The following is a 13,982-nucleotide window of genomic DNA, read 5'->3' as shown; positions in this document are numbered from 1 at the left end:
GATTCTCTAGGTTTTAGTCAGGAGGAGGGGACGGAAGAGGATAAAGTATGGGCCAGATCAGACAAGAAACATTCACATAAAGAATCTGACACGTCAGAAAAGGGCAGGCAAATAAACAGTGACAAGTTTTTAAAATGTTTGTACACAAATGCTAGAAGTCTAAATAATAAGATGGGTGAACTAGAGCGCCTCGTGTTAAAGGAGGATATTGATATAACAGGCATCACAGAAACCTGGTGGAGTGAGGACAATCAATCAATGGGACACAATCTATAGCTCACTGGTTTGAGCATTGGCCTGCTAAACCCGGGGTTGTGAGTTCAATCCTTGAGGGGGCTATTTGGGATCTGGGGCAAAAATTGGGGATTGGTCCTGCTTTGATCAGGGGGTTGGACTAGATGACCTCCTGAGGTCCCTTCCAACCCTGATATTCTATGATTCTGGGGTACAAAATATATCAGAAGGACAGAACAGGTCAGGACATGCGGGGAGGTGGGGGGGGGGGAGAAGAGTGGCACTATATGCGAAAAAAAATGTAGAATCAAATGAAATAAAAATCTTAAATGAATCCACATGTTCCATGGACTCTGTATGGATAGTAATTCCATGCCCTAATAAGAATGTAACAGTAGGGATCTATTATCGACCACCTGACCAGGACAGTGATAGTGACGATGAAATGCTAAGGGAGATTAGAGAAAAGGAGTACTTGTGGCATCTTAGAGACTAACAAATTTATTAGTCTCTAAGGTGCCACAAGTACTCCTTTTCTTTTTGCGGATACAGACTAACACAACTGCTAGTCTGAAACCGGAGATTAGAGAGGCTATCAAAATAAAAACTCAATAATAGTGGGGGATTTCAATTATCCCCATATTGACTGGGTACATGTCACTTCAAGAAGAAATGCAGAGACAAAATTTCTCGATACTTTAAATGACTGCTTCTTGGAGCAGCTGGTACAGAAACCCACACGGGGAGAGGCAACACTCAATCTAGTTCTGAGTGGAGCGCAGGATCTAGTCCAAGAGAAAACCATAACAGGACCGCTTGGAAATAGTGACCATAACATTTAACATTCCTGTGGTTGGAACACCACCTCAACAGCCCAACACTGTGGCATTTAATTTCAGAAAGGGGAACTATGAGGAGGTTCATAAACAGAAGTTAAAAGGTACAGTGACTGGAGTGAAATCCCTGCAAGCTGCATGGACACTTTTCAAAGACATCATAATAGAGGCTCAATTTAAATGTACACCCCAAATTAAAAAACACAGTAAGGGAACTAAAAAAGAGCCACCGTGACTTAACCACCATGTAAAAGAAGCAGTGAGAAATAAAGGCATCTTTTAAAAAGTGGAAGTCAAATCCTAGCGAGGTAAACAGAAAGGAGCATAAACACTGCCAAATTAAATGTAAAAATGTAATAAGAAAAGCCAAAAAGGAGTTTGAAGAACAGCTAGCCAAAAACTTAAAAGATAATAACAAAATGTTTTTTAAGTACATCAGAAGCAGGAAGCCTGCTAAACAACCAGTGGGGCCCCTGGACGATCGAGATACAAAAGGAGCACTTAAAGACGATGAAGTCATTGCAGAGAAACTAAATGAATTCTTTGTTTCAGTCTTCACAGCTGAGGATGTTAGGGAGATTCCCAAACCTGAGCAGTCTTTTGTAGGTGACAAACCTGAGGAATTGTCACAGATTGAAGTGTCACGAGAGGAGGTTTTGGAATTAATTGAGAAACTTAACAGTAACAAGTCACCGGGACCAGGTGGCATTCACCCAAGAGTTCTGAAAGAACTCAAATGTGAAATTGCAGAACTATTAACTATAGTTAGTAACCTTTCCTTTAAATCAGCTACTGTATCCAATGACTGTAAGATAGCTAATGTAAGGCCAATATTTAAGAAGGGCTCTAGAGGTGATCCTGGCAATTACAGACTGGTAAGTCTAACATCAGTACTGGGCAAATTAATTGAAACAATAGTAAAGAATAAAATTCTCAGACACATAGAACAACAGACACATAGAATAAATTGTTGCGCAAAAGTCAACATGGTTTTTGTAAAGGGAGATCATGTCTTACTAATCTATTACCGTTCTTTTGGGGGGGGGGAGGGGGGGGAGTATCAACAAACATGTGGACAAGGGGAATCCAGTGGATATAGTATACTTAGCTTTCCAGAAAGCCTTTGACAAGGTTCCTCACCAAAGGCTCTTACGTAAATTAAGTTGTCATGGGATAAGAGGGAAGATCCTTTCATGGACTGAGAACTGGTTAAAAGACAGGAAATAAAGGGTAGGAATAAATGTTAAATTTTCAGAATGGAGAGGGGTAACTAGTGGTGTTCCCCAAGGGTCAGTCCTAGGACCAATTCTATTCAACTTATTCATAAATGATCTGGAGAAAGGGGTAAACAATGATGTGGCAAAGTTTGCAGATGATACTAAACTGCTCAAGATAGTCAAGACCAAAGCAGACTGTGAAGAACTTCAAAAAGATCTCACAAAACTAAGTGATTGGGCAACAAAATGGCAAATGAAATTTAATGTGGATAAATGTAAAGTAATGCACATTGGAAAAAATAACCCCAACTATACATACAATATGATGGGGGCTAATTTAGCTACAACTAATCAGGAGAAAGATCTTGGAGTCATCATGGATAGTTCTCTGAAGACATCCACGCAGAGTGCAGCGGCAGTCAAAAAAGCAAACGGGATGTTAGGAATCATTAAAAAAGGGATAGAGAATAAGACGGAGAATATCTTATTGCCCTTATATAAATCCATGGTACGCCCACATCTTGAATACTGAGTACAGATGTGGTCCCCTCATTTAAAAAAAGATATTCTGGCATTAGAAAAGGTTCAGAAAAGCACAACTAAAATGATTAGGGGTTTGGAAGGCTGGGTGGGGGGGAGATTTTGGAGGTCCATCATATTCTCTTAAATGAGCTGGGAGTTCAGGCCCACTGGGGTGCCCGGTTTACATTCTAAGCACATTATCAACTTTTAAAAACAACATTCAGGGAGAGAATTTTGTTAAGTAAACTGCAAATGTGGTATATAATGGGTCAGTATTGAGGACTGATAGCCTAAAGAGAACTCACTTCTCAACTGTTTGGAGAGGAGTCACCACTGTACACCTCTGATACAAGAAATGTCTTGTTCCAGTCTCTCAAGTTTTCAGATCCAATTAACTACACTGATAACACGGAACAGGAAACTAAATGTTAATTTTTAAAATTCCAAAGCCTCTGAACTCTGGCTTTAACAGCACAGCATGTTTTATTCGGAGTCGTTTTCTTATTTGACTGGAAACTATTATTTATTGTGAAAACTATTTTAACAAAGGTTACGACAATTGAAGTTTTACATCTACAGTATATCACCTCTGCAGAGCCACACTCATTGACTTGAAATGCATGCTTCCAAAAGTCATGCAACTATTTGAAAAAAACAGTAACCAATGGAGCCACCTACACACTTATCCCTCATACATACCGTATAGAACACAGCCTTGTAAGAGTTGCAATTCCAATTGCCCTCAAGTTCAAAAATCTAGTGGGTGGGGAAAAAAAATAAACTTTAAAAAATGAGGGGAAGCTGGGTAAACAAGAATACTGAGAACTCCAGCCATTTAATATTATATACAACATAGGTGTACACTTCCCCCCTGTGCAGGCAGTTAAAAAAAAAGTTATAGAACCCGGTCTTGAGAATTTTACTGTCATAACACAGCTATAGATAAAGACCAAATGGGAGCAGAGTGGCACAAGAATTTTTGTTGAAGATCCCCCCTTAGTCTTTTGAAACACCCCTGGTGCTCAGAATGATAAGCTCTCTAGGGTAAAGCAGGGAAAGGCATTTTCAGAACTGGGTTAAGATGATACTGGAGTAAAACCCTCTGTGACTGGGCTGTACACCACTAGCATTCCTAGCACTGGTAGAGTTGCACCGGTGCTAAATCAACAGTGGGAGAACATCTGAAAATACCTATTATGTAGACAAAGGCTACGAACAAGCAGGGTAATTTCCAAAAGAGTTTGGCCCTATTCAAGGCATTGAAATAGGTCTTAAATCTCTTAGTTTATGATAAAGAAAAACTGATCAGAGAACTAAAAATGAATAGTAGCTTAGGTACAAGTGATCATAACTGGATTGCATTTATAATGTGCAAGGAGAATAAAGCCCAGACCATTAACATTATTATTTGTTATATATATATATATATATATATATATATATATACACACATACATATACACACACACACACACACACACACACACACACACACACACGGTGCTTAAATATGGCCAATTTCACAAAGCTGAAAACAATTATGAGCCAAATCCTCTGTGAGGAAGAATGTAAATCAGAAAAAAATGTGAGTAAGCGGGAATCACTTAAGAACACCCTATTAGATGCCCCCCGCCAAAAATAAATAAATAAATAAATAAATAAATAAATAATCACAAACCACAATCAAGGGAGAAGGCTGGACTTGTTTAAAAAACCAACCTGGTTCAGAGGGGAAGTGAAGGCAGGTGTGTGTGTACACACACACACACACATAAAATATATATATATATAAAAAAAAAACATGAAGGAAAGAGGAAGTTGATAGTGATGAATATAAATCAGAAGTTAGGAATTGTAGAAAATTGATAAAGGAAGCCTAGCAGATATAAGGACAAAAGGAGTTTTTGAAATATATTAGGAACAAAAAGAACCCCAACAGTGGTATTGGTCTATTACTATGAGGAAATGGTAGAATCATAAAATAATAATATAATAATAATAATAATAATAATAATGCAGAAAAGTCAGAAGGGTTCAATAAATATTTCTGCCCTGTATTTGGGGGGAAGAAACAGATGATATATTCTCACCATATGGTGGTGATGATACTCTTCCCATTCCACTAGTATATCTGGAGGATAGTAAACAGAAGCTAGTAGAGTTAGACATATTTTAAAATCAGCAGGTCTGGATAACTTGCATTCAAGAGTTTTTAGAGAGCTGGCTGAGGAGCTCAGACTGTTGATTTGATTTTCAGTAAGCCTTGGAGCACTGGGGAAGTTTCAGAAGACTGGAAGAAAGCTAATGTGCAATTTTTTTTAAACAGTAAACAGAATGACCCAGGTAATTATAGGCCTGTCAGTCTGAAATCGATTCTGGACAAGATAATGGAGCAACTGATACCAGACTCGATTAATACAGAACTAAAGGAAGATAATGTAATTAATGCAAATTGTCACAGGTTCATGGAAAACCGATCCTGTCAAATTAACTTGATTTTTTTTGGACGAGACGACAAGTTTGTCTGACAGAAGTAATAGTTTTGATATAATATATTAGACTTCATAGATTCATAGATTCATAGATATTTAGGCCAGAAGGGACCATTATGATCATCTAGTCTGACCTCCTGCACAATGCAGGCCACAGAATTTCACCCACCACTCCTAAAAAAGACCTCACACCTATATCTGTGCTATTGAAGTCCTCAAATTGTAGTTTGAAGACCTCAAGGAGCAGAAAATCCTCCAGCAAGTGACCCGTGCCCCATGCTACAGAGGAAGGCGAAAAACCTCCAGGGCCTTCCAATCTGCCCTGGAGGAAAATTCCTTCCCGACCCCAAATATGGCGATCAGCTAAACCCTGAGCATATGGGCAAGATTCATCAGCCAGATACTACAGAAAATTCTTTCCCGGGTAACTTGGATCTTACCCCATCTAAAAACTTCTGTAAGGCATTTGACTTGCTACTGCATGACATTTTGATTTAAAAAAACTATAATATATAATGAACGTGGGGGCACATTTAATGGGTTAAAACTGGCTAATTAATTTGTCTCAATGTAACTGTAAATGGGAAACTATCATTGAGTGGGTCTATTTCCAATGGGGTCCAGCAGGGATTGTTATTGGCCCTACCCTAGTCAATATTTTTATCAAATGACATGGAAGAAAACAAAAATCACTGATAAAGTTTGCAGATGACACAAAAATTGGGGGAGTGGAAAATAATGAATAGGACAGGTCACTGACTCAGAGCAATCTGGATTGCGTGGTAAACTGAATGCAAGCAAACGATATGTTTTATAACATGGTGAAATGTAAACATATACATCTAGGAACAAAGAATGTAGGCCATACTTACAGGATGGGGGACTATTTTGAGAAGCAGCGACTCTGAAAAAGATTTGGGGTGATGGTTGATAATCAGCTAAAGATGAGTGCTCACTGTGATGCTGTGGTCAGCAGGGCTGATGCGATCCTTGGATGCATAAACAGGGAAATTTCGAAGAGGAGTGAGGTTATTTTTACCTCTAAATTTGGCATTGGTGTGACTGCTGCTGGAATATTGTTTCTAGTTCCGGTGTCAAAAATTCAAAAAGGATGTTGAAAAACTGAAGAGGATTCAGAAAAAACTCATGAGAATGATTAAACTATTAGAAAACATGCCTTATAGTGATAAGCTAAATAGATTGAGCTCCTTGAGTCTAATAAAGAGATGGTTAAGGAGTGACTTGATTAGCCTATAAGTACCTCCCTAGGGAACAAATATTTAATAATGAGTTCTTCAAGCTAGCTGAGAAATTTATAACACAAACAATAGTTGGAAGTTGAACCTACACAAATTCAGAAGGAAATAAGGCATACTTTTTGATGGTGAGAGTAATTAACTTGGAACAGTTTACCAAGGGTCGTGGTGCATTCTCCATCACTGAATTTTTACATCAGAATTGGCTGTTTTTCTAAGAGAGATGTTCTAGGAATTGTTTTAGGGAAGTTCTATGGCCTATGTTATACGGGGTCAGACTACATGATCATAATGGTTCCTTCTGGCCTTGGAATCTATATACTCTGGCTTCTCCACATGAACTGCATGGGAATAGAAAGATTGTCAGGATAATAAATCAGAAGGCTTTCCAGGGGAAGGATGTAATGTCAGTTTACGCTTGTGTTTAAAAAAAAAATTAACAAAAAACACACACCTATGAAAGGAGGATCAACAAGCACCTAAATTTCACTTATTCTATCAATTGAAATAAGCACAAACAAAACTTTAGAGATGGTATAAGGAATAGTCCCCAGCACACTCAAATGGTGGAAAGTTAAATCTAGTAAGAATTAAGCTTAAGTAGGATGAGGTGGAGGAATTCCATACCCAAGCGTAAAGATAAATCATCCTCTTAAGGAATCATTTAACTGTAGAATGTGCAGAAACTGAAGATTCTTTAATTGGGTGGGGGTGATGGGTGAACTGCTACTCACCAATGAGCCTAAATCATTGCAACAGATAAACCATACATCTTTAGAGGTATAAAATGATCCAGGATAAATTGAATGGAGCATAACTGAGAGGCTGCATTTTGCATATAGCTCACCTAGAAAAATGTTTCCATTTTAAGTTCAGAACAAATTACGACCAAATTACGAACTCAAAGGTTTTAAAATGACACAAAATGTTAATTCAAGGCCAATGAGGACTGAAGAGAAGTAAAGGTGAATCTTTTTTCTGTAAAGAACCTAAAGGTTCTTTAGTTCCCTTTTCTATTTGTCAGTTTTAATTGAACCATGAAAGAAAACATTGTTTATCTGGAAATATTTAGTCTCAAAAGTCAATATTTCCTTTCTGACCTGACAATTTAGCAGCTCAGGTTCTATGTTTAGACAGCAAGAATACCCACTCAAACTAAAGCAGAACTGCCAATTCAACTCTACACTGTCAGGCACTCAGATACAGAGATGATGAGCACAGTATAAAAAAATAAACTTTAAATAGTAAGCTCATAAATCGTGACAAGAAAAAACACAGAATCCTGAGCGCTGACCTTGGATGTAGGATTATTTTTAATTTATGAAAATTTTTAGAAGAATAACTTGCAGGGAGAAAATCTCTCAGTTTCTTATTCAGTTATTAAGCTTGTCCTTCACAAGGTTTTGGCTGTTTCATTCTAGAAATGCCTGTGTAACCAGTCTGTTTTGCCTGACTGAAAATAAATGCGTGTTTGTGGTGTACATGGTAGCTTTAAAAATTCTCAGCATTCTTTTCAGACAGATAGCCTATCTTCCTGTAGTACCCTCTTCAAGAAAGTAGGAGCAATCATCAAACAAACGGCTGTCTATGGGCCCTGATTCTGTACCTTTACTTATACCAAGTATTATCATACTCCATAAATAATCCTGTTGCAGAGCAAGGTACTGAACTTGAATAGGATGTCAGCATCAACCACTACATTTGTTCAATTCTGAAGAAAATCATATCATGAATTAGAAAACTGTATCCATGGAGACTGATTGGGGATTGGTCCTGCTTTTTTTTTTTTAATTAATCTTTAAATTTAAAAAAAAATATTGGGGGGAGGGATAGCTCAGTGGTTTGAGCTTCGGCCTGCTAAACCCAGGGTTGTAAGCTCAATCCTTGAGGGGGCCATTTAGGGATGTAGGGCAAAAATTGGGGATTGGTCCTGCTTTGAGCAGGGAGTTGGACTAGATGACCTCCTGAGGTCCCTTCCAACCCTGATATTCTATGATTTCAGTGTAGTTGGAATTGAAATCTCTAGTCAACACCAGCAGTATTTTTTTTGACTGGGATTTGCTATGTAATGTTGTTCCAAACTGGTATGAAATTGGGACCTTTCCTCATTTACCTTCACAGGCTCAGCAACTCAGGGGTTTCCAGCAACTTGTTCTAGAACTGTCCTACAATTCTAGAGTGTTACAATTGTGTTTGAATCCTGTTGACCTACATCATCATGTTAATACCACCTAACTCTTTCTTAGTGCTTTTAACCATAGATATCAAAATGCTTTCCAATGGGGATGAGTCTCATTACCCCTATTTTACAGAAGGAGAAACTGAAAGATAAATAAAACCAACCAGTTGTAATTGTTTCCCTCACCATCCGCATTCATTGTGTTGGGAGATTTGAAGCCCAGAGAAAAATTCTTTTGACTTCAAATCATTTATACCATAGTGGACTCTATTCCCAGATGTATCTGCTCTTACTCTAGCAAGAGTTGGAGGACAACATGGAACTCTATGATTAAGGATACGAATTAGTCACAGAGGTCATGTATTCTGTGACTTCTTTTGCTCCGGCTGTCGGCACTGGGCATGTTACTGTTTATTACACAGCACTGACACACTTCGCATACAGGCTATGTCTACACTACCGCAGTAAGTCGACCTACACTACGCAAATGGCCCACCTTGATTATCATGCACATTGTAAGGAGAGTGGTCAGTTTGGATAAGCTATTGCCAGCAGGAGAGTGAGTTTGTGTGGGGGGGGGCGGAGGGTGAGAAAACCTGGATTTGTGCTGGAAATGGCCCAACCTGATGATCACTTTAGATAAGCTATTACCAGCAGGAGAGTGGGGTGGGAGGAGGTATTGTTTCATGGTCTTTGTGTATATAATGTCTTCTGTAGTTTCCACAATATGCATCTGATGAAGTGAGCTGTAGCTCACGAAAGCTCATGCTCAAATAAATTGGTTAGTCTCTAAGGTGCCACAAGTACTCCTTTTCTTTTTATGTTATTCATGTAGCTGGAGTCGACATACCTTAGGTCGAATTATCACCGAAGGTCGATTGGAGAGTGATCTGCTGTCGATTTGGTGGGTCTTCACTAGACCCGCTAAATCAACTGCCGGTGGATCGATATCAGAGTGTCAATCCCAGCTGTAGTGTGGATATAGCCACAGACATTCTCATCCCAGAGAGGTCACTTCATGCTCATGCCCATAAGCTTCATAAGTACAGAACTACGCAGACTGCATTTGAACCTTTCCATGACAGCATTAATTGTTCTCAAGTATGAGTTTTCAAATTCCTTGTGTGTGTGTGTCTGCATTTCAGTATCACCTGCCACTCTTGTGCTCTTATCAGGGGTAAAAACCGGCCTTCTACCCCTTCCCACAGAGGTTCTTGTGTTCAGAGAATCCACTGTGGTTGCGCTGCACTGGGGAGAAGTTTTGGAGATGATGCACTAATGGGACTCAGTGCCTCTTATAAATGAAGAAATATTTCTTCAAGTGGCATCTGTGTGTTTGGAAAGGAGGGGTGGAGTAGGAGAAAGGGTGTTGCTGGCCAGAATGCATGAATGTGGCTTTCACTACACAGATTAACTGGCCAAACCTCTGTGGAAGGGGAAGTACAAGGGACACAGCTGCTACTGCTGCCCTGAAAACATTGACTTACGGCCTGGAATATCCAATGAACCGTTAAATTGTTACTACTTGAAAATTAAAAAAAAAAACACCATTAAAAAAATAAGCCATTCAAACATTGTGTAGATGTAGCAGATTCCTAATGATAAAAAAGCACATTAATAAATGCTCTCCATGTTGGAGCATCTTTTCACATTAGACAACACACAAAATGCTTTGCTTTATCTTAGGATGCTTATTATTCTTGCTCAAACTACTCTCACAACAGCTCTCTAACATGAAAAGCTATGTTCTTAGGAGAAGTTAGTATGTGTTATTAAGATGAAAGGGAATATTATCCAAGAAACTTTGAAGTAACACATAGCACTGGTTTCTTAGGTTTAAAGTTGTCAGTTCAAAGACATCAGTGGAAGGGTATTATCAAGGGGCAATACTCGGTCACTAGCATCAGAGAAATATCATATATTTGCATGGATGTAAGTGAAAAGGAGACTATTTTATTTTGGTGTTATTTGCTAGTATGTTCACTTCTTAAAAGAAGCACATATAATCTCATAGTATGTATTTGAAAAACATTGAAAATACTTGCTCTTAATGCAGACCACATCTTAACAGAGTGCACTTTGTGGACCACTTCCCCTCCCATTCCATATTGCAAAATATCCCTATGGTAACTATGGCAATCGCCTACAGGAAAACAAACTATTTATGTATTTTTAGTTCTTTGTTGTGATTTAGCAACTAGAAATTAAGAGAACCACCAGCACCATGTAACCAGCCAGTTTCCATAAACCATCTGGAGTGCTCCACAGACAGTGGTTTTGGGATCCCTGTTAGTAGAACTCCCTCTTTAGCTTATTTTCAAACTATTACACAAGGTAGATTTAAGCTAAAGTAAGATATAAGACTGACAGAGTAGTTTCTTTAAAAACGTCAAAATTCCCTACAAAACTTAAGACTAGACAAACAATGCTACAGGCTTTAACTATATCACAAACACTTATGTTTTGAGCTCCAGAATAGCAGATATTTAGAAGAACCCTTTATCACGGAGTTTTTTTCTTAAGGTAACCAAAGTTTGCATATTATATCAGCCAGTGCAGTTCAAATGATGCAATCACCAGATACTCAGATAACAGTATCTATTTATGTTATGAAAATTCTATTTATACTCTAACATATAAACACATTTCTCCCTCTCCCCCCCAGACACACTACCTGGAGTCTTAGGGTAATTGATGACTTCATCCATTAAACTTGAAAACCTGTCATGTGCTGACAGTTCTGCAGCAGGCTCAGACTGCCTCAGGACACATGGTTCAAACTTTGGAGTCACTACAGCATAACGAAGCAGCTCTTCATATTCATCCTGTCACAACAGGATGATAAATAATTATAAAACTACTGTTATAGTTTTTAAACACGAACACAGGAAGAAAGGAATGAAAATGGATATGTTAGCTTTTAAATGAGTGTTTTGTATCACATGGTAGAATAATAATTTTACTTATGTTTTCATGGCTCAGCTGTTTCCCTTCAATTTAATAGGCAGAGTTAATGATTTAGCTCCCTTTTATTTCCTATTTTAGAAAGCCCATACTGCATTCTAGTTAATGCATTATAACGACCATACAGTACACATTCTAAATAATTCTTTGCTATCTGAATTAAAATTACAGATCTTATAGGAAGCACTCTAAATTACTTTAAAAAACAGCATAAGTGTTGGACAAATATTTCTTCAAATCACTTAAGTTATCAGATGACCTACTACTACTTTTGCGCATCATTCTTATTGTATATGAAGAAGTATACTTTTATTCCCAACACAGAGGTGCCAATGAGGAGTACATCAGATTTAAATGTTTGCACAATGAGAATATATTTGGGAGGAATTACAAATACAACATTTGGTTGTTTAATGTCCTCCCGTCTAAATTTGATTTGAATATTCTCACTTACTTTAAAATATTTAACTTTTGTTGTGTGTTACATTTATACCTTATTGGAAAAACAAAGGCCACCACCACAAACTCCAGAACTTGGATTCTATAATTTTCAATGTGTGTTATTGTAGCATATTGGAAATGGGTTGTATCACTTTGGATAGTATGCAAGCACCTCTAGTGAAACTGTTCAGAAATCTGCCATGTATTATAGCAATTCTGCAACACCACTATAGTTGAGGTTACATCACAACTCCTGTTTAAAGGTTGAGCTTGCTAAGTACTCTAAAAATGAAATGCAGAATTGGATTCCTTTGAAATTTGCTGTGACCAGAACACAGTGAGATATCAAGGAAATGAAAGCCCAACCAACAGCTCAAAGTTGTTAGTGAACTAACTGCATCACTATTTACTCCTACTGTCCCTTCTATTTTAGAATATCAAGGCACTACACAATACAAATGATAAATTAAGTTTCATTGCAACCCTGCATGGTGAGTTAAGTAAGGATTAATTATTTAACCAAGGTTAATGCATCTGCTGAAAAACAGACAGCAAGAAGGTAGCAAGACACACAGATATAACACAGATATTTTCATTTCCAGTCACATGGTTTGGCCACACTCTTCTTCTCACGGTCATGCTGCTTAATATGTACATCCCGAGCACTCAAAATATTCATACCAAACCCAAGGGAAAATTAGAGTATATAGACAGTCCTCTGAAGTTCTCATTTCTCTCAGTAAGACCCCATTCATTACTTGCAAGAACAAATATGACGCTATATCCAAACTGATTCAACATGTAATATCATGGAAGTATTGCTCATGTATCTAAAACAGCCACCAAATTTATGGCATGAAACTTTGCCATAGAAAGTTACAGGGCAATGCTGACAGAAAGGAAGTTTGTATTTTCTTTTTTTAATTGAAACAAGAAAAGAGCAAACTATGAGATTTAATGTGAACTATGAACATTTTAAGTAATTAACCAAAAGGAGAAGCCGCTATCCTATTAAAAAAAAAAAAACGAAAAAAAACAACCCTGTCATTGAAGTGCAGAGGTGGCCAACAATTGTGAAGTATAAAAAAAACCCCAACTGGTTTAAGGTTCACATGGATACAAAACGTTATTTCCCCCCCCCACACACACACACACCCCATGGTCTAAATATCACTCCAAAGCTATTTCAGTGCTGCACATCAAGTACAAAATCCCACTGGAGCATAAAATTGGCTTCTAGAGGTAAAATGCTGGAAACTGGAGGTCAGAGAGGTTGGGATTATTTAGCCTAGTTTTGCAATATTAAAACATTAATGTATTTGAGAACACAATATTTCCATTATTCTATGAGATGGGAAAAACTAGAACAGAAAACTCAGCAACAGCCGAAGCATTAAACGATTTTTTTTAAATTTCAGCTTATGCCAAAAAGGTTAGCATGATCGGATGACAAACGTAGCGAACATCAGTGTAAATGGGTAGGATCTAAGGCTAAAATAAGGAAAGAACAAGTTAAGAATTACTTAGACAAGCTAGATGTTTTCAAGTCAGCAGGGCCTGATGAAATACATCCTAGAATACTTAAGAAACTGGCTGAAGAGATCTGAGCCACTAGCGATTATCTTTGAGAACTCGTGGAAAATGGGAGAGATACCAGACAACTGAAAAAGGGCAAATATAGTACCTATCTATAAAAAAAAAGGGGGGGTGAGGGAGAGAATAACAACCACCCAGGGAATTATCAACACATCATCTTAACTTTAGTACCCAGAAAGAAATTTGAGCAAATAATTAAACAATCAACTTGTAAGCACCTAGACATAAGGTGATAAGTAACAGTC

The 13,982-nt window shown here is 37.9% G+C and overlaps 1 protein-coding gene across 5 annotated transcripts in view; it reads right to left on the bottom strand.

Moving 5' to 3' along the window:
• Positions 1-13,982, bottom strand: part of POC5 (POC5 centriolar protein) — a 49,276-nt gene that overhangs the window by 28,223 nt on the left and 7,071 nt on the right. For 4 of the 5 annotated variants that reach the window (XM_073344218.2, XM_073344221.2, XM_073344217.2 and 1 more), the window contains one exon: positions 11,411-11,561. The exons of the other annotated variant lie outside the window; for it this stretch is intronic. In XM_073344218.2, the coding sequence (XP_073200319.1) occupies positions 11,411-11,561 (151 nt within the window). The remainder of the gene's footprint in view (positions 1-11,410; positions 11,562-13,982) is intronic. 5 annotated transcript variants of the gene reach the window in all.

The sequence above is a fragment of the Lepidochelys kempii genome, chromosome 5, assembly GCF_965140285.1.
Source record: "Lepidochelys kempii isolate rLepKem1 chromosome 5, rLepKem1.hap1, whole genome shotgun sequence".
Classification (NCBI taxonomy): Eukaryota; Metazoa; Chordata; order Testudines; family Cheloniidae; genus Lepidochelys; species Lepidochelys kempii.
Note: the sequence above shows the minus strand (reverse complement) of the source record. Positions and strands in the feature narration are given on the sequence as shown.